The sequence below is a fragment of the Rhinolophus hipposideros genome (assembly GCF_964194185.1).
Source record: "Rhinolophus hipposideros genome assembly, chromosome: 18".
NCBI classification, from domain to species: Eukaryota; Metazoa; Chordata; class Mammalia; order Chiroptera; family Rhinolophidae; genus Rhinolophus; species Rhinolophus hipposideros.
Genome location: NC_138064.1, coordinates 40,949,222 through 40,976,940, shown reverse-complemented (window position 1 = coordinate 40,976,940; position 27,719 = coordinate 40,949,222). Strand labels below are relative to the sequence as shown.

At 34.3% G+C, this 27,719-nt stretch overlaps 2 protein-coding genes across 3 annotated transcripts in view; one reads left to right on the top strand and one right to left on the bottom strand.

Annotated features, from left to right (window-relative positions):
* The window catches only part of SEMA3E (semaphorin 3E), a 251,124-nt gene that overhangs the window by 80,713 nt on the left and 142,692 nt on the right, over positions 1-27,719 (bottom strand). For both annotated transcript variants that reach the window (XM_081080109.1, XM_081080110.1), the window contains exons 2-4: positions 22,523-22,683; positions 9,714-9,773; positions 7,134-7,253 (exon numbers count right to left, since the gene is read on the bottom strand). In XM_081080109.1, coding sequence (XP_080936235.1) covers positions 7,134-7,253; positions 9,714-9,773; positions 22,523-22,683 — 341 coding nt within the window. The remainder of the gene's footprint in view (positions 1-7,133; positions 7,254-9,713; positions 9,774-22,522; positions 22,684-27,719) is intronic.
* On the top strand, positions 18,900-19,211 carry LOC308510351 (large ribosomal subunit protein eL34-like; the record flags this gene model as incomplete). The annotated part of the gene is made up of 1 exon (XM_081079621.1): positions 18,900-19,211. One exon carries the CDS (start codon positions 18,900-18,902, stop codon positions 19,209-19,211), a length of 312 nt encoding a protein of 103 aa, XP_080935747.1.

Below are 27,719 nucleotides of genomic sequence, written 5' to 3'. Positions count from 1 at the left end.
ATGGTGGGCAGTGGCCCCCTGCAACTAAGATTGAACATGACACCTTGAGCTGAGCTGCTGCTGATCTTCCAGATGGCTCATTTGGTTAGAGCGCGTCCTCTCAACCACAAGGTTGTCGGTTTGACTCCCGCAAGGGATGGTGGGCTGTGCCCCCTGCAACTAGCAACGACAACTGGACCTGGAGCTGAGCTGCGTCCTCCACAACTAAGACTGAAAGGACAACAACTTGAAGCTGAACAGCACACTCCACAACTAAGATTGAAAGGACAACAACTTGACTTGGAAAGAAACTCCTGAATTACACACTGTTCCCCCAATAAAGTCCTGTTCCCCTTCCCCAATTAAAAAAGAATCTAAAACAAAGGCATCAAAATCAGAACTTCAAGTAGAATATTAATGTTTTTTGTCATTACACATACATTCACACACATTTGAAAAAATAAACATCAATCTATTAACAGAGGAGTGCCATGGAAGAAGTAGGCCAAAGCTGGCACTGGAGCACTTGCATTTTTTCTTTGATTCCTTCCATGTAATCACATTTTTAAGTGGAAAAGAAAAAAAAACACACAAAAAACGCCTTCAAGCAAAGCTCACTGCTCCCTAAGGATATGATCTGCTACTGTTTTAATTAGTTACAGTTCTGGCCCAACATAAGCTTCTCCTGGTCTCTCTCATTCCCCAGTGGCCAAAGCTGCTCAGCAACACAGTATCACCCAGTTTCTCTCTGTGTCTTCTCTTTGCTCACAGGCACGTGATGCTGGATCGCAAGGCTTCTTACAAACTGCCTCACACACAGAGAGCATGAACAAGAGACAGCTGTAAGTGAAGTGTGTCAGGCAGTGGGCCTTTCCAAGAGCTTTCATATAACCATTCTCAGACAAAAACCCGGACAAAGAATCCTGTTTTCCTTCTCACCAGAAGGTCATGTTACCAGCTTTCATGTGAAGATTGACAGGAGAGAAAGACCTGAAGGAACAATCCCTCTGTTCTGAGACATTGTTAAATAACCTAAGGGATTTTAAATATCACAAAAATAGTAGACTGAAAGCTCCTGGAGAAAGTGTCTGCTCACCTTTGGATGCCCCAGGGATTTGACATTGCCTTTCCTATCAGCTGCATTGAAAACAACAACAACAACAACAAAAACACACACACACACACACACACACACACACACAAAACAAGCAAACAAACAAAAAAAACCTTTTGATTTGCAGTAAAGAAGGCAGAAAAAACAATGTAGAAAATGAGTATCAAAAAAAAAAGGCAGCCAGTTGGCTCAGTGATTGGAGCGCAGTGTTCATAACACCAAGGTCTCTGGTTTGATTCCCAAATGGGCCAGTGAGCCGCGCCCTCCACAACTAGATTGAAAACAACAACTTGACTTGGAGCTGAGCTGTGCACCCCCGCCAAAAAAAAAAAAATCTAGATTGAAAACAACGACTTGACATGGAGCTAATTCCCCAATATTCCTCAATTAAAAAAAAAATAAAGATGAGTGTCCAATGAACAATACATATCATTTAAAATATATATATATATATATATATATATATATATATATACACATATATATGTTTTATTTAAGTTTTCTAATGCTAAGTTCTAAAAAAAACCTTGAAACAATGTGATATGAGATTTGAAATACCTCATATTATCTACTCAAAAAAAGTTGTCTTCTTTTTTAAAGAAGATAATACACACACGCACACACTTCCATATTTTTGAATACTTTACAAAACAGAATGGTGAGTTCTAGAATGTGAAGATAGATGTTTATTCTGAGCAACATTTCCCTTGTAAAGTTTGAAAAAACTAATTTTATATAAAAATGAGCAATAGGAAAAGATCCCAGCTAAATCCAGTAGAATTTTATTATTGAAAAAAAAAAAATGAGGAACAGAATAACATTACCACAGACAATGAAAGTTTGTCACAAAGACATGCCAAAAAATGGATGAGAATCAACCATAACTTAGTATTTCAATAGACATGAAAATAAATTAAGAAAATAATAGAAAGGCATAAATCAAATTTTTAAAAAACTCAAGAATGAGGTGATAGAATGCAGGAAATTCTTTGAAATAAAAAGGAAAAATAATTTTGTAAATGAAGACTAAACTAGAAGAGACATGACAGAAAAAAACAAACAAACAAACAAGAGTTTGTGCCCTTTGAGAAAAAAAAGTGAAAATTTAAACAAAATAAAACAAAAAAAGAAAAAAATCGATTTTGTGCTTGTTACCCAGGGGTATTCCAATTTCCAATTGTGGAAATGATCTCACAATACATTCACATGCTGTGCACTTATTGTATTTATATTACACTTCAGTAAAATATTTAAAATAATGAAATGAAGAAAGAGATAGTGATTCAAGAGAAAGTTGGTTTCAAGCTTTTTGCTGGAAGACCGTAGTTGGCACCTACATTTTACTGACACTCATTTCATAAATGTCACCAAAGATTTTCAAGTTCCAATGATATTTTGACTCTTGGAGATGTCTAACATAATTAATCACTCCCTAATTTCTGTGTTACCTTGCTCTTCTATTTTCCTCCTAACCCTCTCAGTTATTTCTTATTAATCTCCTTTACAAGTTTTTCTTCCTTTAGCAAATTTTCAAACATTGGTGTTTCTGGGCTCCATATTCAGTTGTTATCTCTTTTTCCTCAAATTTCTTCCTAAACAATGATATCGTACCCAAGGATCAGCTTTCTCTCTCTTTCTCATGTAACTGTATATATACATAGTTACTCTTTATTCTCAAAGCTGCATTTTAGAGCAGATCTCTCTGCTGAAAAATGGCCATTTATATGTAACTGTTAATGAGATCTCTCCACTGAATATCCCATAGCCCCGTCCTTGGCAAACTTGCTCTCCACCCAACCCTCCTTAACTCCAAGAAGGTAAGTGGTCATATCCTCTTATCTGATACATAATTTAAGTTTCTCTATCTCCTAAGAGAAACTTCTTTCAATATTCCACACCTTTTATATCTTTCCCCATATTTCCTTTTTTTAACAATTCTATTTCTGGATTAAATAGGTAATATGACTGCCATTATTTTGTCACTATTCAGTCACTTCTTAATTGTCTACATTCTAATTACTCATCCCTTCATCAAAACTGCCCTCTCTGTAACATTAAAATGATGAGTATCATTATAACATGTTTTCTTTTCCTTTTACAAGTGTGATTCTAAATTTACACTAACCTGATTTGCCTTATACTACTCTGTCTGCTTAGTGTTTACATTGATATTCCCTAGACATTCTACTGTCACCTAAATAATGGCATTCTGCAAGTTACTTTGATGAAGTGAGAGGAAGAGAGAGAGAGAAAGAAGTGAGAGAAAAAATAAGACAGACATAGAAAGAGGAACGAGAGAGAGAGAGAGAGAGAGAGAGAGAGAGAGAGAGAGAGAGAGAGAGAGAGAGAGAGAAAGTGAGAGACTCCTTCAGGGACCATTAACTCCCTTGGATTCAATTATTCAATCTATTCTGATTACACCCTCCCCTAGCTCCAGGATCGATTTTTCAAATAACTGTACATGGACATGAAAGAGTTATAACTGAGAAAAGCTGAACATTTTTTTATGTTCTTACAAAAACTTACTCTGCTTCCTTAGAACCCTCTTGCTGCTAAATACTTTGTTTTTCTTCCCAATCATCAAGAAATAAAATTGGAATTATTTTTCAATTCCCTTTCATCAGCCACATCCAATAAAACGTCAAGTTACATAAACTCTCCTACTGAGCAGCTTCTCACATCAGTTCCTCACTTCCTTTCCTTTGTTTTTGTGTCAACACTATTAAATATCCTCTCAATCCTATAATTTCTTCTGCCTTTCACCTCTCTGCTTGAATCAATCCAAAACATTACTAATGTCATGTCAATCAAACACTGCTTGAACTCCTTCATGGTCTCCATGCTGTCTTTAAAATAACTACAGCATTCCACTGTCTATCATTAAAATCCTGCACCAGTTTGCCCCAGTTTATATCTTACTGTTTCCCAACCAACTAATGTCAGCAAATTAATCTATATGTGCCTGCCTCTGAGTTTTTTAATCAAAGTATTTGCGTTGTCTGTAATAATTTGTAACTTTTCACTTTCTCATATAAAATTTTATCAAGACTTCCAAATGGAGTTTGGGGAATAAATATTAATGCTCTTATTATCATATGGTTACAAGATCCTCTTATGACGTATATAAATTTTTTTCCAAAATGTTTTCAATCATATTTAATACTTAGATAGCTACATGAGAAAAAAAAATATTCAATACCATGCATATGAAGGTAAATTATATGAATTCACACTTCAGTAATGACAATGCAGCTTGTATTAGACTAACTCTACTATAGATAATCATGATGAACTAAACCATCATTTGATGGCACTAGAGATTAATGAAGAACACACAAAAGCTTAACAGTTTCTCACTCAAGGAAACTGCCTATTCATGTTATGAGGAAGCTAGAATCAAGCAGCAAGCTACAGACTTATTAGCTTGATAAGTCATAGAACAGACATGTAAAGTACCAGAGCAGCTGAAAAGCCAGAAGACATATCCAGAAACTGAGGGAGGCACCCTGAAATCTGTATGTATATTCTCTCTCACATCCTTGGCTGACACCTGAATTCAGGTGTACAAACAAACTGGGAAAAGCAGTGGCTGGAAAGTTGAAAGAGATTTGTGGCTGCTGCCCATCACAAAAGAATTTTGAATTTTAATCCAGCCAGGTAAACTGCATGCTAGAATAAAAATTAACTTTCTTCAAAAGATAATAGAATCCAGGATCCAGAATAAAACATGTAATATATAATGTCCAATAAAAATTACTAGACATGCAAAGAAACAAGAAAATATGATCCATAGTCAAGAGAAAAAGCATTCAATGCAAACTTACCTTAGGTTGACCCACATGTTAAAATGAACATATAGGGATTTTAAAACAGCAATTAAAAATAGGTTCAAGGGCTTAAATGAAAATATAGCCATTACGAATAAAAATTTGGGGGAATGCTCAGTACGAAAATGGAAAATACACAAAATGAGAGTTCTAGGACTGAAAAGTACAGTATCTGTATGAACCATTAATGGGGTGGGCTTAACAGAATACTGAAGATGTCGGAAGAAAGGACTAATGAACTTGAAAATAAGTCAACAGAATTTATCCAATTTGTAAAACAGAGGAAAAAAAGTGAAATAAAAATGAAAATCTCAATGACCTGTGGGACAATACACAAACTATATCAAATATGTATGCATCCCTGAAGGAGAGGAATGGAGGAATGAGACAGAGGTACTATTTGAAATAATGACAAAATATTTGCCAGATTACATGCCAAACATAAACTTCTATATCCAAGAAGCTTAGTATATAATTACCAGTTTTCACTACCACCACTATCACATACACATAGGCATACTACAGAAAAACTGCTGAACACCAAAGATAATGAGAAAATGTTAAAAAATAAAATGATGACAAACAGGATAATCTGAATTTACATCAGAAAAAGAATAGAAGACAATAAATCATGTTTGAGATGCTGAAAGAAGATAACAAAAACCTATTAACCTAGTATTCTATATCTAGGGAAAATATCCTTCAAAAAATAAAGATGAAACAAAGGCATTTTCACATACATAACAATTGAGAGGATTTGTTCCAATAGATCTGTGTCTCAGATACATATATTTTGATTTCGTATATATGTGTATATGTGTGTTTGTATACACATATGTGTGTATAGTGTATATTTGTATATATGTAAATATACTGACTTTGCACTGAACTCATTTGCCTTCTACATCTCTGTCTAAAGTTCTCCTATTATAGCATCTGCTCTGATTCTTTAAAATAATCAGTAAATACACTGTGATGTGTTTGTGCATGCTACTTAACTTTAATGTACAATTAGGGGCAGTTAGTTAACATTTAAAATCTGCTAATCAAAAACTGTGCCTATAAAGACACTTACTTAACAGCTGAAGTACGTCAATCAGGCACTCTCCAGAGGCACCTTACAGTAAGCGCTTCAGATCATGCTGATTATATGCGCACCTGAATGTTAACTATTAGTATAAGAAATATCTGAAATAGTTTTTCAATAGTGAAATGAATGTTGTTTTTTGTATGTGCTGGCTGAAAATATTTTATAGTCACTTCTGTCCTTTCATAATTGAGGCAAAGAATCAAGAGAATCTAGCTGCTTAACTACAGAATACCTAAAGCTCTGTTTTGTCTGCATCCTGTCATAAGGCAGGATTCTGCCTTCTGACCGAAATAAAATGTAACATATCCTGCCATCAGAATATTGTTTAATATGCTTCAGAGTAAAGCTATGATGTAAAGTGCTTCAAAATGTTCCTAAAATAAATGAGAGTTGAGAGTTTACTCAGTTTGTTGAAACAGGTTATAGGGCTGATCTTCAAGCCTGCCTGTTAGTAAACATTATGTGCATGCCAGAATTTAGTTGATATTCTCTTTCATTATACCATATCACCTACCAGTGGAGTCTGGGGGAGAGAGACATATAGCTCTCACTCACTAATATTTACCTTGTCAGTTTGCAATCTCACCCAACCCCCCATTTCCATCTCCCCACCTCATCTGGCTAAGGAGTAATTACAGAATCAACAAGTACTTACATGTCCTTTGCATGTCCTTTATAAAAAAAACTATATGTAGTAATTTTATTTATATATATAAATGTGTATATATATGTATATGTATGTGTGTGTGTGTATATATATATGCATATGTATGTTACTATATGTTCATTCTAATTTGGTGTTTACATTAATAAAAATTCATTTAAGAACACACTAGAGAACATAGTTTGACATTAAAAAATATTTTAAGAAAACAAATTAAGTAAATGAAATTGTTCAGTGAATGAATACATAAAGAATTAATTGGCTCACAGCTTTTACAGCTGACAAAGACTTTTAAAGTCCCAGAAAGATCATTCCTTTGACTCAAGCAAACTGAACCAGAAGGTCACAATGCTTTTCTCTTTTGTCAAAAGAAATGCCACCACCTTTCTTTTAATCATTACTTTTTAATGTTCTTTTAATCATTACTTTTATTCATAGCAATGAATGAAATCATCTTACCTCCAAATGGTATCCAACTCTGATGAAGGAACAAAGTGGGTCAAAAGCACCAGTACCACAGGTCAGAAGGTGTGTCCTATTGTAGTGATGTAAAACCCGAACATAATTTGCACATTCACTCTAAGGCAGAAAAAAAAAAGAAATTGGTTAGTAGAATAAAAATGTTTAGTTCTATTTTGATTTTTGTTTTTTCCTAAGCCTAGAGATCTAATATTTAAGTCTCCCTAGAATATAGAGGGCAAGAGAGGAAGACGGAAAAAGAACAAGGAGTAGCAGAAGAAGCCAGGATAATGAATGTACATTTTAGTTAGCAGTGATGTAGGAACTACATTTAATAGTGGGAGTATATCATTTTCATGTATTCTAGTACAAAATTAAGGAATGAAAAACAGCACTGTTCAGAAATTTATTCAAGCATAAAGATTTGGATGGCAATATGTTCCACTAAGTAATTAAGTCATTCCCAATGCTGCTATTTTTTTAAGTACATATAAACAATGAATCAGCTTTAAGTCAGAAAACCAATAATTAGGAAAAGATTCATTACTCCTAAGAAAATATATGCAGACTTTAGGACAATACAGAGTTTTGATGTTTGGAAAAATAAGTCATATTTTCAAACTCATAAATTTACATAAAGCACTTGCATAGAGAATTTTCAAGAAATTAGATAGCTAACCAATAAAAATAACATTTTATACCTATTACACTAAGATTACAGCCTAGGGATCAGCAACATTTTTCTATAAAGGACCAGAGAGTAAATGTATTTAGTTTGATGGGTGATCTGGTTTCTACTACTTACCTTTCTGGTTGAAACTGAACCTCAACCTTTGTAGCTATAGCATGAAAGCAGCCAGAGACAATACAAAAATGAGTATGTATGGCTGTGTTCCAATAAAACTTTATTTATGGCAGGCTACACTCCACCCAGGAGCTCTAGTTTGCCTACACTAGGATTCAACTGTAATCTTTTTGAGGACAGAATCTTTATTTTACAAATTTTTGTATTTCCCACTTAATGAAACACAGTACATAATGCATATTATATGCTTAACAAAGTTTAATACATAAATCACTTGGTGAGTTTTATGATCAGTAGGCTGAATGACAAAAAGTTTAAAATTACATCATACCAACTTAGCTAAATTAATTGTAGCAAACACCTTGTTGGCAAATTAGGCATTGCTACTTCATTTAAAATAAATTATGAGAGAAATATTAAACTCTTATAATGTTAATATTACTTTTATATCAATACATGCAATAATCAGTAAACGTAATATTTTATAAGGAGAGATTATGATTTTAACATCTGTCGTATAATAGTATTAGGATGAAAGATCCAGCAGAACCATCTCACCATAAATGATACAGATTATAGCATTCCCTTGGTAAGAAAAATTCACTACTAAACTGATTATCCAGGGCACATAAGATATATTTATCTCTTTAATTTCCCACTTGTGTAGCATTTTATTCTATGGGTGACCCACATAGTTGGAAAAGTATACTCATTCAGGTATGGGTAAACTATTCTATTCTCATATTGCTATAAGCACCTGCTTTTCATCTCTTGAAACACTGTCACGACTTGACTTGGCCAATTAGACCACATTTTGGCTCAGCCAGGCTTAGACTGAAACAGTCTAAGAGTGTGTTCAATTAGTCAGTATCGCACTGTGCACCAAAGCAGCAAGAAGGTCTTGACTCATTCCTTTGCTGTGACCCAGTTACTACAGAGAATCTGGAGTTGCTATCATATACGTTAGTCTTTTGCATAGTATTTTGTTTCCTTATTGGAAAAAAAAGGGTGGGGGATAAGTTAACTTTCAAAAGGAAATGCGAGTGCTGTCTTCTGAAGATGCATTTGGTGTCACTGACCAGCTACCCCTGCCTGTGAAGGTCCCTCTTTCACTCATGTTTTCGTGTGCTGGCCACTCTGCCAGGGGCAGTGCTGCTGCACAGACTTTTCCCACTCGTACAACTGCAGGGAACTGCCGAGAAACGCAATACTGATTCTGGAAGTAGAAAAGACCCCACAAACACTGACAAACCTAAGGAATGTTTATTGCCTTTACCTTCCTCTTCCAAACCTTTTGTTCTTTCTCTGTTTCTTTATGCTTCTTATTCACTAAACAAAGTGACATTCAATCTCACAGTGTGTTTAGCTTTGCCTCGAATTAAAAAATTACCTGCAATTGTGTTTTTTTTCTCTCCCAAATACATAGGAAACAAACATTACTATAAGGACTTTATAAATCTGAGTTGATTAAAATATCATAAAACAAAATATAACCCAAAGTTCTGGATGGTACCTCAGCACTCTTTAACTCTACACTGAAATTAATTTTTACATAATTATACATATATATATATATATATATATATATATATATATATATAATGTGCATGTATGTATTATACATGAAGTGTGTGTGTATATATATATATATTTTTTTTCTGAAGTGAATTGCATATGTGCTTTTTAAAGTAAATAAATGGTTAGGCATTCAGTCCTTTGTGACTGATGAGAGATATAATTGATGATTTGTGTAATTTACAATGAATAATACTTACTGAATCTTTTCCCTTCATTATGCATTCTTCTATTTTTAGTGCTGTACTAGGCCAGTGTATCTGAAATAAAAGATAATGTACTATTATGCAACTGCACATAAAAATAAACCACACTGAAGAACCATTTCATTTTTTCTGCAATGCAATACATTTTCATTTTGTTCTCTGTCCTGAAAGGATAAAGCAAGACTTTATCTTCTTTACATCATTATTTGCATAATTAAGACACTTATCTTTGAGCTTTCACTTCATGCTAAACTTTATGACTTTTTAAAAGAATCTTTTTGAAGGCTCACCTCATGTCTCAGCCCTTCAAGGACCACCCTCACTTTAACCAGCCCCATTCTGTACATCGAAACCTGCCATATTCCACAGTCCAGTCTCTCTCCTGAACCTGCCTACACCTTTAAGTTGGGCACCTCCTTGAGTTCATTTTGTATTTTTCTACTGAGCACAGACGTTGGTGTGTGCTGGACTCAGTAACATTTCCTGCATGAAAGGATTAAAGGATTAATTACTCTTTTAAGTGCATATTTATAATGCATCACCTAATAATACACCACATGATGGTCTTTATTTTTAAAAACATTAACTCTACCAGTTTCCCACTGGATTGCAGGAAATTTTCATTATATTTCAAGTTTTTTGGTTTCTTCCTTGGAGAGACTATACCAAATATTTATTTTTTTATCTCCAATTGTACTCAACACTTTGCTGGGGTCACAGGCAGAAATCATTAAGTACTTGTTATCTGATGCCACAAATTTCTGACTCTAAAGTGTGTTCTTTTTATGAAAGAAATTTTCTCTGTCATTTTCTTTTCTTTCCTGAGACCGCTTCTGTTCTTCTTGCTTAAACTATAGAATTAATTATTCTATGTACAAGATAGTGTGGTAATAACTTCATTTGAGTTTTCCTTTCTTTTGCTTCATAAATTAATGTGCAGAGGTTTGAGTCTGTCATCCAATCAACCTATGGCTCATTAATATCATTGATCTTGAAAGGTCTCTCTGTCTTATTTTTTCCTCCTCTTTCCCCTTCTATGTTTTACTTGCATCCCACCAAGTGGCAATCTTTATAAACTGTTACTGACATTTTTTTGTTTGTTTGTTTGCATATATTCTTAGAAAGTATATTATTGCTTTGGGGCACATTTTAAAATTGATGTAAATGGTATTTTTAAATGTATCTAGTCTTTCTCATCTTTTTCATTGTAAACTGGGTTTTTATGATTCCTGTACATAGTTCTGTGTATACAGTCTGTTGTTTCTCATTGCTTTGTAATATTCAAGGTATGGCTCCCCTCACCCACATTTTCTTATCTTCTCTCCCAGTGATGGACACCCAGACGGCCACCAAATCTCCACATCAAACCCTGGTGCGTCTTTGTACACATCCTTCGGGATCTGTATAAAAATACCACTGGTGTGTATAACTAGGAGCAGAATCACTGGGTCTAAGAGTAAGCATATATTTCATGTAAATGCAGTGCCAGATTGCTCTCCAGAATGGTGGCATGTTTATACTCCGCCAGCAGTCCTCACTGACACTTGGCACAATCAGCTTTCTAAATTTAGTACTGAGCACTTTAGATTCAACATTGAAGTTAATCCTTACTACAACCTTATCAAAGAAGTAGTAGTATTTGGGAGCTTCTTTACAAAATTTGCCTATTTGTTTCTCCAACCCCACAATGCAGATTAGATCTATGAGTGGGGAACCAGGAATGTGATCCATTTAAGTAACTAGTAACCGGTAAGGCCTCACATGTTGTTTCCTGTGCCTTAAGACCTTAGGCCTCCTAGTAATACTATATCCCTGCATCTGCTGGATCAATTGCTCTCCCTCAGCTGACTGAAAATTCTCAGGCGGCCCCTGTTCTTCTATCTCTTGGGTTAGGGTTAGGGTTAGGGTTAGCACCTTCGCATACTAATGTATCATCTTCCTGGGCAGTGATGGTCAAGTGACTATGGATTGTATTTTGAGGGATATTGGCTCTTACCGGAACAATGTGTAGTCTTTTTTTCATTGCTTCCAAAGTTCATTGCACTTCAGTGCACCTTGGGTCCACATGCACTGGTCTACTGAACTCCTAAGATGGTCTCTCTTGCTCTCCTACTTCTACGACTGTTTTGAGCCAGGTACCTCAATATGTCTATGGTTTCCTTATTTTTGTAGCTAATCACTTTCCATTCCCAAGTCAACATTTTGGTGAAGAAACAGAAATATCCCCGTAGAGTAGCCTGCGCCTCTCAAGATATTATTATTATTATTTTTTAATAGCCTTTCCTCCTCGGGATGCTTAAGAGTCCCCAGGGCCTAAATTGAGAACAGTTCATGTACAGCTTCCTACTCCCTAGTGTCAACATTTGCTGTCAGCAGACTCTATTGCTAGGCCTGTGCCACTATGCCAGACTGGTTTTTCCATGGCTATGGTTTGTTCCCTTAAGATCCCTATTATCTCTCCCTGATATCTCTCCTCCCTCCTCCTATCACCATCCCATCCTCTGCTCTGCTAGCCTGGAAGTACATTATGGTTATTGAACTATGTATTAGATGTTGCTGATTAAAGGTATTTTTTATTTAGTGAGCACACTATTTAATTATTTTTTAATAAGTGCCCAATATTCAACAATGAGAAAATTTGCATAAAAATTTGCACCCTAATTTCTCTAGAAAAATCTGAAGATAAGTAACAGGTTTGCATTTCTGTGTGGGGTTGAAAGTCTGAAGTAGTTTTTCAATGAAACAGACACTCTGATTTGCTTCAGACTTTTCTTTTACCTGACTGACCCCTGTAGGCATTTTAGTTTTTGAAATCAGATATACATGTCTAAATCCCATATAAGATCAAGATTTTTCTTTTTTAAATACTGTTCCATAAAATAACAGGTTAGGTACTTAACATGCTAGAAGTGGAAGAGGTTTGTCACTTACCTCACACATTATGTGGCCAAATCTATTTCTTGATACATGAAAAATATTGAGAATTTATAAAAGTAGTAGCAGTAGCATTTATTATGATGATCCTATCATAGGAGTAAGCACTCTATGGTTCAAAATACAGGTGTATAATATTCCTTTGGATGCTCTTATTAGTGTAGTGCTATCTCCCCAATTTCTTACCAACAATATTCAGCAGAAGTTGTTCTTTTGCTTTCATAGTACAGTGTATAAACTTTTAAATAACACATGACTTTTTCTTTTTTTGTTTGTTTGTATTTTTCTTTCTTTTTTTATGTTGCAACACGGAGAAAAAGACTAAGGAAAAAAGTAGGGATATATATAGGAAACCAACTAGAAAGCCAAAAGCACAGACATAAAATCCTAGAATAGAATCAATTGATTCTATTGATGGTAGCACCAAATCCATCAGTGGATTATGTATGATTCAGGAAAGGTTTCACATATATACAACAATGTAAGTTTCAGGTGCAGCCTTGTATCAGCCTGAGGAGAGTCACTAACACCATTACAGAGAAAGGATCCTGGAAGTGCAGCTGTAGAACTTGATAAAACTTATATTCCATTATTTTGGAAAAATACACCCAGGAATAGATTTTCTCAGAGGATTTCTAAAATCCATTCCAACCTGAGATTCAATTTGGTTTTGGAATTATGATTTTACTGTGGATGCATAAATTATTCAAAATGATATGTTAGAATGTGTGTGTGAACATGCAAAGAAAATACACATTTATTGTAGGATCATCTATCATTGGAAAGATTTTCATGACTAATTCGCTTATCGCATGGATACATTATAGAATACCTCATCTGTAATTCAGAATAATGCTTTGTATTCTTAACACACTTAACTGATGAGATGCAGGGCTCTTTCTTCTTCTTAGAATATTAGCATTGCTTCTTACTCACTTTTCATCATTATGTAAAACAATGACTTCTTTAAACTGTATTCCCAAAATTTCAAAGTATTAGACAACTTAACCAATTCTTTGGAAAAATATACCGATGATGAAATAATATCTGGGACAATAAAACAACTGCAACATATGACCCTATATTCTTCTAAATCACTACTTCATAACAAATATTTCTAGCCTTATTTGAACATAGTTTGGGGGAAATTCTCTACAGCATTTATACACATCCATTGGCAGCTTTTATTCTACACTATCTTTTCAAACAGCCTTGGAAGATAGAGATAAACTGTTTAGAGCAAATGGAAGTTTTGTTGCATGTACATTATCTAATAAAGATAATGTCTTTCGCTGGGCAAAGGTTGGACGGGTTTGCTAGCAGGCTTCTGATAAAATTGGGAGTTCTCTAAGCTGGAGGTTGGTTAATTAGGTATAACACATATTCACTGTATGTGCGGCATCTTCCTGGTCCACTACGCCTCACTCCCTGTGGGACTTGAGGGGGAAACATGCTATGCTGTGACTAATACTAGAATCATTTGTCTCTGGCCCAAGGATTTCATGTCTTCTGCCAGCATCGATGAAACTATGGCAGGCTACCTTGTCTTGAAAGTGGGATAAAATCTCTGGTCCTTCACAGTTCTTGACACAAACTAAAGAAAACAACAATGTGACGGTAAAAAATAAATGGCCTTTTCAGGATTGTCAGAACATGTGTTGCTTCTAGTAGCAGCAAACCTAATAATGGCAACTGCCCTAAAAATAAGGGAATCATTATTTCAGTTACATCTTAGAAAGTGTTTCAAAACAAAACGTTTCCTGATAACATTTTCAATAGATAATATTTCTCTGTCCTTTGATCCTTTATACTGTTTTTCTTACTGTCTCTACCTAAAACTATAATGATTTTTCTACTTTACCTCTCTTATTAGACTATAAGTTATAGAGGGCAAAGAAGTGATTTATTTCTGTGTTCCTGCCAATGCCTACCTGGTGCGATGCATTAAATGGAGTCACTGCTTATTCAGTGCCTATTGATTAACTTGTATGAATCAACATACCTTTATCACATTCTTTGAAAATTCCATTCACTAAAAACAAAACAAAGCAAAAACAAACAAACTTACAGTAAAGTTTGAGAGAGAAGATTCACTGACATGAAAATGCTGTAATGAGTGTCAAATGAATGAAATAAGTAATTTCCAGTTTAATCAGGAAAGGAATCCTATAGGATTTTAGCAATAATCTAGGCTTTGAAAGACTGGTAGGATTTCGTAGGGAAGAGAAAAGGATCTTGAACAGATCACTTTGGGTAGATGGAAGGGAGAGATGTAAAAAATTAAATTATGAACACTCATCATGGTAAAGTCCAACACATTGGAACTCTCCAAAGGAACAATGTAATTACAAATTTACTCAAGTTTTGTTTAAAACAAAATTTAACAGGCTCAGGTTAGCATCCAAATGATCATTCAGGTGAGAAAAAAAGTGACAAAGACCTCATTGGAAATGGAAAGTTATTTTAAAGCTATCATGTACAAATGTTCTTCCAAGATAGTAAGGAAAATAATTTTCTTCTTTTTTTTTGGCAGTCAGGATATCTTTTGGTTCTGCTCCAGAGTTTAGCGTCAACAAACCCCATAAAATTAAGCTATTTGTTCTGCACAAAACATTTTTAAAGGCAGTTAAACAACAGGGTGTAATGATATTTCCAAATTCTCTGCACCAAAAAAGGTACGAAAAGCAAAAGGTTAAATACACATCATTTCATCAGAATACCCCTACAATATAACTTAATTGTTTCAATGCATATTAACAGGCCATTTACTATTCTTATATATCTCAGAGGAGAAAAATAAAATAAAAAATAAATTACAAAGTAATTTTTTTCTGGACTCCCTATTGAGTCTCATAATTATACCAGAATTAAGGATTTAACAACTGATTGTTACAAGAAATTTTGATACTCACAGATTTAAGAGAGCGAAAACAAATGAACAAAGAAGATATCTGTCTAAAGTAAGATTATTGCCTTTTTAACTTAAAAAAAATAAAGTGATACAGTTAATATTTTTCTCTTAATGGAATATATTTAAGTAACTAAGACACTATTATAACTTCATCTAATATTCTCTTCCTAATTCTAATGAAAAAAGTCTGTTTATATTTTAGTTTTCCTTCATGTATTTTACATGTATGTGCAGTATCAGTGTCCGTAAATGTATGCTTTAATTATATGTCCTATAAATACCATTAAAATTAAGAAAATATATTCTAAATACAACACATTAAGAGTCCTAATGGTTTATAAATGGTAGTCTTTAGCTTGACACACATTATCTTCCTGAGTGCTTATGCTTTTAATACTTAATTATAATGACTGTCACTTATCAAGTAGTTTATATGCCAGAATTTTAATTTTTTTGGACTACAGACAAGATTTGTACTTGAAATGTTTATACTCCAAAGCAGGTGAATTAAGACAATATTATAACTACACAAATGTTATTGGCCTGACACATGCCCTTTTTAATGGATGAAATTTACTCAATTGCTATCATTAATGTGAAATGCCATCTGCCATTTATATGCAAATTATAGTTTAATGCCTTTCTCCCACGCAATAAAAAATTGAATTCTAATATACAAGATTTTTTTTCACTTTTCATACAGTTAAGTTGAATGAATGAGAAAGTATACATAGTTTTACAAACAGAAGTGTTTAACAGAGCTATGTCTACCGACATAAAAATTGAGTAGTGTCAGTTTAGCTTAAAATAGTAGTGATGAGAATAATTTTAGAAAAGAAGCTGAAATTTAGAAACAGAAATAATATGGGTGAAAGTTTGTTAGAAAAAAGTTTATTATTAAATATGAAACATTCTATGAAGTCCCATAAAATGTAAGTTAAATAAGCAAACATATCTATTTTTGATTTCTTCATGGAATAAAATTAAAATTTACACCTCAAACTACTTAATAATTTTGATTTGTTTTATAGGCAGTCTTAGTAATTCTCAAGTGTGCACAGATTGCAAAGGGCTATATAGACAGAACACAGACACGCTATTCTCTTATCTGTGGTTGAATACTGGAGCCTCCTGGGCTTCCTATCTTTGCCATGAATAAAGGAATACAGTTCCTTTTCCTACTGGTCAGTGTATTTTCTCCAACACTGGCACCAAAAACTAACCATTCCACTAATTTGTTAACCATTACTAGGATAAAGTGTAGTCATGCAAAGGGAATGAGAACCAAGAAGAAAGAAACATAACAAAAGGCAGAACTAATAGACTAATGGTACACTGATGACCAATTTAAGAGCTATGAAGCTCACATGAAAGCAGTAACCTGTTTTTCAGTGCTGTGATGTAGTGGAAAGGGCATAAGCTGCTGAGAGAGATGGAGCTGGTTTTACATTCTAATTGCTACTTACTGGCTGCGTAGCTCTGTTTTCTTCCTTCTTCCTCCCATTTATCTGACATGCTGCTGCTAAAACAGTCACACTAAACTACAATTCTAATTATGTTATGCACATATTCAGAATCTTTCACTGATTCCTGAATTGCAGAGATTAGTGTCAATGGCATAGCAACTAATAGTCTCAAGATCTGGTTTCAACCATATTTCTGTCCTTAACATTCACTCTGAACTCTGCTCCACCCACATGCCCCCCTCCCTCACCTATTTATTTCAGCCAAGGATATTAGTCATTATTTCAAACTGCTCTAAAATTTCTGTCCTTCTTCCTTCTTACTCATTCTATTTCCATTACCAATCTGTGTGAATCAAAATTCCAACGATCATTTAAAGTCTAACTTAAACTATATGTCCTGCAGAAAACCCAAGCCCTAGCATTTGTGCCCTTTCTTAGTATTTTATTTGGACCTTCATTATAGTTATATTCAAATTGTGCTATGATAGATATGTATATTTGAATCTTCTCCATTACATTAAAGTATTTTACAGCTTATTTGACAGACGTGAAGTTTAAACTTCAGGAATCCTTACTAGCACCTACTCTTGCATGGTCCTGAGAGGAGCCTTACCAATTTGGAAATTTATCAATTGAATTAATTATATTTCCTGAAGCGGTCCAGCAAACTATATACACTTCAGACCCCACAGAATGAGAGTTTATCCTTGAGTGCAGAAAAGTTATTCAATTTAATAATTAGTGTGGCTACTTTCCTTGAATCCTTGCTGGATGGCACCCTGAAGCTTCTAGGGCCACACACTATTTTATTTAGCTCCCTAAGCTGCAGTTCATAAAACCTCATCACTATCCAGGTCTTTTATGCTTATGTAGTCTTCACGGGTCATTTCCTCCATAAAAGTCAGTTTTTTCAGCATTAAAGGCCTGAAGGTACAATTAGGCTAAAACAATAAAGGAGACTAAGTGTATGATTCAACTTCCCCTCATCTAAAGGGGAATCGCATTAGAGTGGAAGCCTGCTATCTCTTGGATTTAGTTCCACATAGGAAAAAAAAAAAAAAAACAGCTTAGGAAAATTGGTAAGAGAGTTTGTATACATAAAGTCTTCTAGAAAGCGTGTTATAAATGTGGATTCCAGGGACCTAGTCTATGAGATTTACATGATCCTGATGATCCAAAGACAGATGTTTAAGAACTGACTTCCTTAATGTATATTCTTAGTCTTCTTGGTGTGTGAGATCCCTTGAAGGAGCTTTCAATATTCACACACTCATAATTTTAACCTGGAGACTGTATTAGTTTGTTAGGGCTGCCATAACAAATACCACAGACTGGATGACTTAAGTAACAGAAATATGTTTTGTTCTGGAGGTTAGAAGTCTAAGATCGAGGTATCGGTTTCCCCTGAGACTTCCCTCCTGACTTGCAGACAGCTCTCTTCAGACTGTGTCCTCGGCATGGTATTTCCTCTGTGGGTGTGCATGCCTGACGTCTCTTTGTGCATCTCTTTAAAAGGACACCAGTCCCATTGCATTAGGACTCAAACAAAAGGCTTTATTTTAACTTTATATACTCTTTAAAGGCCCCATCTCCAAACACAGTCATATTTTGAGGTACTGGGATTAGGGCTTAAACATAAAATTTTGGGGGCACACAAGACAGTCCATAGCAGAGATGGTTCTATGATCCCCATACTTATGATTCCTAGTTTAGATATTCCTTCACAGAAGATCAGAGCATGTAAAAGATCTTAGAGAAAAAGAAGAAAGCCATGCAGTGAATACCACCTTTAGCGGGAAAAATACCAGCCAAGGAAGGGAAGAAAAATACATTGAATTTTTCTGCGGACGGTGTCTACAGGCATTCAGAATGGTCCAGAGTTTGACATATCATCAGAGGCTGTTCTACAATATAGCTTCTAACAAAACTAGGCTGTCTGGAACCCCTGGTAACAGAATTGTTTCCCTTTATACCAAAAAGGTTGGGAAAACACCAAAATCTGCATGTGGCATATGCCCCGGTCTACTTTATGGAGTTCGTGCTGTGAGACCTAAAGTTCTAATGAGGTTGTCTAAAACGGAAAAACATGTAAGCAGAGCCTATGGTGGATCCATGTGTGCTAAATGTGCCCGTGACAGGATCAAGTGTACTTTCCTTACCAAGGAGCAGAAATCCTTGTGAAAGTGTTAATGGCACAAGCTCGGAGTCAGAAAGCTAAATTAAAAAAAAAAGAAGCTGTTTTGAGTAAAAAAAAAACAATTAAAAGGCCAAAAAAAAGCATTGAATTTGACTGGAAGAAGGAGACAATCTTAGAGATGTGTGTATGTGTGTGTAACATATACAAATACATACACACACACACATGCACACACAGTCGGTACTTAAATAGTATCGTTTACATATTGATGAGATGTTGTAGGAACTTAACTCCTATTTATGTGTTAGCCTATGGTAAAACTGGTTTCATTATACCTCTTCTTGACAGTTACAAGAACCTACTGACTGTGTTAAATGAGGACTTACTGAGATATATATATCCGTGTGTGTGTGTGTGTGTGTGTGTGTGTGTAAAGAAAAGGAGAGATATATCAATCATCTCTTTTGAGAACTACAGAAAAAATACTGTGTTTCCCCAAAAATAAGAACAGGTTTTATATTAACTTTTGCTCCAAAAGACGCATTAGGGCTTATGTTCTGGGGACGTCATCCTACAAAATCATGCTAGGGCTTATTTTCTGGTTAAGTCTTATTTTCGGAGAAACACGATAGAATTAAAGATGATAGAAAAACAGGAAAGCATCAGAGGGAAACACAATATGTGCTTCCACTCCATTCTGCAACTACTAAGACGACAGTAAAAGGACATAAAACAAAAAGTACAAATAGAATTTGAGTGGAGATGCCAAAGAAATATCAGCAACATTTTGGAAGTTCTACAACATATGGACAAGTGTTGACTGGCTTTGCACACTAGAAAAGCTGAAATTGAAATGCCCGTAATGTGAAGGGAGCCAATAAGCAAGCTGATTCATGAAAGGAACTTTGAAAATGCTCAGGAATTGGACGAAAGTCTAGAGTTCCTGTGAGAATATGAGAGGGGTGGTTATGGGCAAAACTCAGGGGAAATGATTCAAAGTCTGCATGATAAACAATAAGGGCAAACAATTGAAAACAAAACGAACAAACAAAAAAACAATGTGATTTACAGGAGTCCTAGAAAAGGGAGTCCAGAGAAAAATGGAAAGAAGGAAAACTATCAAAAAAATAATCAACATTTTCCAGAGCTGAAGGACATGGGGTCCCTATAGAAGGCCCATTTTCATCCCAGCACAGTGGCTGGGGAAAAAAAAATCAAATCTACGAGAAATTTGAGAAAAAAATTTACATACAGAGGCACATGGGGTTAACATTAGGGGGACAGGATGGCAGGAAACAAGTTGTATACAAAACTTTGAAATGAGAAAGACATCAGACTTCTCAGTTGATGCACTGCAAGTTAGAAAACAATGAAGCGATATTCTGAAAATTCTGAAAATAATGATTTTCATTCTAGAATTTTGCATTATCTATCAATGATGTGTGATGTTGAATATTATTATTTTTAAACATACAGAACTCAAAATTTTACTTTGGATCTTTCTTCAAGAATCTAGTAGGTGTGTTTCAGTAAAATGTCAGACTAAATCCAAAAAGAAGAAGACAAGGGTTCTGTACAGTTTGGAGATGGAGAAGATGCTCCAGGATGATAGTTGGAAAGAGACCCTAGAAAGATATTGCTAATTTAAAATCCAAAAACTTGAAACTGATGGAAATTGACATGTTTTACTACGTTTAGAAGAGTATACAAAACCTTGTTGAGACTTTGGTCAAAACTTAATGAAAGTAATTTACAAATCGAAGCAAATGGAAACATGGGATAATATTTAACCCCAGGAAAAACAAGAAATTTGAAAAAAAACAAAAACAGAAAAAAGAAAAAGAAAAGAAAAAAAAAATAAATAAATAAAATAAAAAAAAAAAGAAAAGAATGAAGTGTGATCTCTTTTCTTAATTATAAAAACATAAAAAATTATCACTTAACTAAAAATCGTGGTATAGCTATATTGAGATGGGGTACCGATGACTGGGCGTGTTGCTGTTGAAGTGGTGCCCAGTGATGGAGTCCAGTTCATGCTGCTGCAAGAAAAGAAAGCTTATCTTCCTTCACAGAAAGTCAAGAGATAGTGTGAAAAATCAATGAAACCAAGAAAGTACAGTACACAGTTTATTTAGAAATATGGAGGTAAGAACCAGAAGAAACAATAAGAGAGTTTTAAGTGATTTCCTCTAGGAATTAGAAACTAGCAGGGATGGAAGTATGCTGCTTTGCATTATAAATTTCTTTAAATGACTTTAAAAAATGTGGACATCGATCATTTTGACAAACATAAAAATAAATAAGTAAATTATAAAGAAAAAACATTGCATAATACATGAATTCAAGCCAAAAAATACCATGGTCTAAATAGTATTTCTGCATGTTTTATGTATGGTTGATATAGGCCTGAAAAAAATGTAGCTCAATTTAACTCTGTATAATCATAGACTGTAAGAACTAATTTCCTTTTTTTTATTAGTTTCAGGTGCACAAAACAAAGTAATACTTAGACATTTATCATTTATATCTCTCATACTATGTCAATCCCCATCCCACCATCCACTATCCCTCTGACATTGCATAGAGCCATTACATTTCCACTGTCTCTATTCCTAGTGCTGTACTCCGCTTCTTGTAAAGGAACTACTTTTCTATCATAGCTCATCTTTTCTTGAAAATGTTGGGCACTTGTCTATTTTAATATTATACTTTAATCTACCTGAATTAGTGATATTACCAACAGAACTATATGAGTAAGGTATATGGAGATCACATATCAATATTTCTTCAGGCTTGGATTTTGGGAGTAACAGAGCCTGGTGGAACTACTGGCAAATCATCATGTTCTAATCCAGGTCTCAGGGTACGGTGAAAAGGGCCATCATGCAAGAGGAATGTCAAACACACCAATCAGAAGTCTTCTGGGAATACAGATATCAGTGGTGTACTAGAAAGTTCAATATTATATATTCTTGATGCTTTGGAAACTTTTCTCAAGATGATTTCATTTTAATGAATACTTTCAATAAAATTATGACTCATTTTAATCAAATTGTTTATATGCGATAATATCTCAAACACTATAAAAAAAGGAAAGAATCAAATATATGTGATGGAAGGAGAACTGACTCTGAGTGGTGAGCACACAATGTGATGTATAGATGATGTATTATAGAATTGTATGCTTGAAACCTATGTAATTTTATTCACCAGTCACCCTAATAAACTTAATTTAAAGAACTTGAAAAAAATATGACTCAGATCATGACAAAAATAATCCAAATAACACCCATGCAAGAAGATACCTCCCTCACCCCTTTTCTTTCTTTCCTGAAGTAGTTTGATATTTCCATACCTCTCTGTAGCCATTGCTGATTTGTTCCAAGCTGAGGGAATACACAAGATCCTTGCCTCCCACAAAGAGTCTCTCTTGATATTCATCCAGCAGCATTGTATGGAGATCAAGAAATCCGAAAGGGCTATGAAAGATTGATGTTCTGTTTAATTCCAAGAGCTCTGAAATGCAAAAAAAAAAAAAAAACACTAAACACAAGAGAAAATACAAATACCTTTATAACACTTTTCTCATGGCTCTATTTTTAGACCTATTGGAACTGTATAGTTAACATTCATTTTATCAGAAATATAAAGCTTTTAAAATTCATTACCCCCCAAAATTAAATATACACAGTGCATGAACAATACTGTATTGCATATTTGAAAGTTGCTAAGAGAAAAGATCCTAAAAGTTGTCATCATAAGAAAAAAAAATTCTAACTTGTGACGCGATGGATGCTAACTAAACTTCTTGAAGTCATTTCGTAATATAGCACATATCAAACCAATATGTGGTACACTTCGAACTTACCCAATGTTATATATCAACTATATCTCAAAACTGGAAAAATATTAAAAATATTTGTACATCATGTTAAAAAAGAGTACAATTGAGAATAAATTTTAATGTGAACAAGTTAAAATCTTTTATAAGTTTACAAATCTAAAAACTTTAATTCAACTTAATATGTAAGGTAAATATGCTATGTTTTTAAATATAGAAAGAATTAGTCTTCAGAATCTTTAATGTAAAGTGCTACGTGGAAAAGTCGTTTTATTGTGACTTTTATATTTACTTCTCTATGGGCAACAAAAATCACAGATCCACAATAAATATTCCCAAAGTGTGTCCATTTAATGCCAGATGAACACCAACTCTGAAAGTGTTTCCATTTGAAATTAATTTTGAAAATCATGTCCAAAATCAAATTGTTCAAGTCTGGAAACTATCAGGGTTGTTAACACAATGAGGTAACACATGGTAGCATTCAGTACAGTGGAGATGACTGATAAAACTGGTGATCTACTTTCTACCAATGTGCTTTTGGCTAGTATTTATGCATTCATCCCTACATCAGAGATCACAAACTATTTGTTATGACTAATATACATTTAATTTTTGAAAGTCAGAATCAGGCAGACTTCTCACGCATGTACATTCGTTTGTTTGTTTGTTGAAGGCATTTAATCGCATATAAGCAGTTCAATACTTAAGACTGGTAAATGATATCTGAGAGCCTTTGATGATGAGAGAGAATACTGCCCCCGTTACTCAGCGCTGCATACTGAAGAATTTCTGAAGAGGCCTCTTGGGGAATATTGACAAGTTAGAAGATAACTTCATTTCCCAAAGGACAATGCCTAATGCATCTGATAGAGAATGTGGACTACTGGTGACTACAACACTATCATCTATAGAACAACATGAAATGTGACCAGTTTATAGCATTTTGCCAAATCTTACATTGTTTCTGAGAAAGGAGAAATGAAGTCTCTTTTTCCCTCTATTAAGAATGTATTCACTGTCTATCTATCTACTTGAAACTGTGTATGCCCAAAATTTTGTAGACTAGGGTTAATGTTAAATTTTTATTTTAAAATAACTAATATTGCTAAAATCAAAGTATCTCACATAAAGGTAAAACTTGTGATACTGAGTCATATGACTATTCATCTAAATAAAGAATCTGAGAACAGATTTTGAAGAAGAGATGGAAAGAATAATAAAATGCTTTGTCTGGGGAGAAAGAAAAAATTGTGAGAGTAAGTGTTCTTGAATCCTGAAAGATAAATTCCTTCCTTACTGTGCATTCACAAATAGCAAGACATGAACATTTTAGGGATCCAATCCCATAACAAAAATATAGATGAAAGCTATCCACTGCCATTACACCTTGCTATTATATTAATGTATAAGCACTTATGGTTTTACAACAGGGCTGCTAAGTGGACCCTTTTCCAGAAAAGGTTCCCCTATTCCAATAGGTTGCTAAAATTGCCCGAGTTTTATGCACAGTGAAATTATTATTTGAAAGGATACAACTGATCAAAGAATGGTTACACATTGTTTAAAATTAACATCTCTCTAAACTCTACAGTTACCAAATACACTAAAGTGCAGAGCTCAGGAAATAAGTTTGCTGGAAAAGACAGAAAGTCATGAAAGGCATCAAATATGAGAGTCTTATCCTAAAATTTTGCAGTAGTGAAATAGTCCATGCCAATATTAAGAAGTCTGAATTGGAATGAGGAAAAGCCCAGCCAATGAAGAAGTCACCCCACAAATGAATTCAATTTTGGGATGAACTTATCTGTTCCCTAGTGAGGTCATTAGGACCTCATTACCTCTGTATACACATGGACAGAGAGACATCAACTTCTACTTGTTTTCATCACTTGACAATTTCTGCTACACTTATATAATTCTCATAGTCTAAAGTGGTAATTCCTATTTCTTCATCAGTAATGACAAAAACTAGTTACTAACTCATCGATTTTATTTTATTCTGCTACATCAACTTTTGTTCTGACATGTCTTCCCATCTTTTGGCCAAGTTTATCCCATGAGATCAAAAAAAGGACTCATGTTCCTTTGGAGACATGGTTTGGAAACTGCAAAGGGAAAAAAAAAAAACTGAAGTGTGCATTCAACAAATGCAGTTTTTAAGTGTTCATTTCTTATGACCTTTACTTTTATCTATTTTTTTTCTGAAACAGTGAACAACCACAGTATAACAGTTTAAATAACAATTGTCTTTTATTTTATTGATGGAGAAATGCAAGTGCCTGGAGACTAAATGACTATCTTATAGACGTACACTATCATAATGAAAATATACTCAAATGACCCCTCCACACACACACACACAATGAGAATTAAAGTACAATATATGTTTACGTCATCAAAGAAAGTCCTGTAGACTGAGAATCTGGAGAGTCAGGTTCTGGTCTTGGCTTTGTCATCAATTACCTAAGGGACCTTGAACAACCACTTAAACTCTTTAGATTGGTTTCCTCACATTAATCACCCTTCCACATTCAAAATTCTTAGTTCACTGACTAAATTGCATTTCTGAAATGGAAATGATAAAACGTTGTAAAAAAAAAAATCAACAAACCCAACACACAGATGTTTTTACAGGGTGTTTCAAAGGACAGTGCTGAACCTGCATTTTTGGAAGTTTAACAAACGGAGGCAGAGGTCAATGAACAAATCTAAATATCCCATGTCCCATATTTAAGCTTGCCTAAAGGGGAGTAGTTTAAATATTCATTTATGACTTCTCCTATATTTAAATTATAGAGTCAGAGAATACTTTTTTTAAGTTATAAAAAATTTTGAAACTTATTTATTTTGGTTTATTCACATTGCCTCACGTAATGTTGCTGCCAAGTGTCATAAGTGTTTGGATACATAAAATTGAATGGCAAATACATACCTTAGGCAATAAGTCAAGAAATTTCATTTCACTTATGAAAATACTTCCTAGAATCATTCCGAAAGTCATTTTTAAACATATAAGAGAGAAGTGCACTGAATCCCCTGCAACTCTCCTCTTTGACCATCACCATACAACAGAATAGCACCAATGACTGATTCCTAAGAAGTTCAGGCTTTTCAGTAGATACATTGTTTCAGAATCAAGGTACCAACCAAAACATATCAACACAATGGTTTATATTTTCCTTCTTTATTTCCACAGGCAAAAATCCTGATTGTGATCCTTAATTTTTTCTAAGACTGAAATTGTTCTTCCTGTCTGTGATTCACCAACATCCTTGACTTTAAGTCTGAAAAGGTTAAAGGGATCCATTATGGGTAAATACTAGTCCTTTAGATATATACCTAGAATACTGGACACAGGGGTATTCTATAAAAGAAACATTTTTAAAAGATTATACATATTTATGCTTCATTATTAACTCCAATTTTCTTAATTATTTAACTTGTCTCTTCCCAAGGATCTGAAATGACTTATACAAATATATTCAACTGAACAAACTAACATATTGCTAGGACTGTTAAGATGAGGAGGAAGAAAGAAAATAAGATGAGAAGCCATTCTCTAATATCCTACAGAGTTCAAGTAAATACCAAGGCTTCCTAAAATTCAAAGTCATTACAGTACAAGAGAAAAATTATCAGTTGCTTAGGAACATTGTCTGGTGTGATAGTTAATTTTACGTGGCATTAACTGGATCTGGGTTGCTCAGATATTTGACTAAACATTAGTTCTGGATTTGTCTTGAGGATATTTCTCGATGGCAGATTAGCATTTGAACTGACTACTAAAGCACATTGCCCTCCCCAATGTGGGTGGGCATCAGCCAAAGTGTTGAGGGCCTGAGTAGAACAAAAGGTGGAGGAAGAATTCATTCCATTATTCTGTCTGAGGATCTTCTGCATTACTTACATCATAAGCTTCCCTGCTTCTTAGGCCTTCAGACTAAGACTGAACCATGAACACCAGCTTTCCTGACTCTCTACCTTGCAGCCAACAAATTGCAGGACTTCTCTGGCTCTGTAATTGCATGAGTCAATTCATATATATAGATGATAGATAGATAGATTGATAGATAGATAGATAGATAGATAGATAGATAGATAGATGATAGACAGATAGATATACAGATATCTATCTATATATGTGTATATATATATATATATATATATATATATATATATATATATATATGTATATTCCGTGTTTCCCCAAAAATAAGACCTACCTGGATCTTCAGCTCTAATGCATCTTTTGGAGCAAAAATCAATATAAGACCCAGTCTTATTTTACTATAAGACGTTGTATAATGTAATATATACTATACTATACTATACTATAATATAATCGGGTCTTATGTTAATTTTTGCTCCAAAAAACACATTAGAGCTGATGGTCCGGCTAGGTCTTATTTTCAGGGAAACACAGTATATGAACATATATAACATCACGAAAAAGAATCACTAAAATATAAGTTATTAATTGTCATACTTCTGCTTATATTATATCCCTCAATACAAGCCAACTGAATTCATATCAAAGTGCAATCTACCAAAGTGACTATGGCCATGGGTGGCTATGTTAGGACATTAATGACTGCAATGAACAGAGATTAATTAAATCAAGGTAATGCAAATCCAAGGATAGATAACCAGGACTAACAGTAGTTGGAAAACCAACAGAAGCACAGGGTAATTTATATCTTAAGAGATA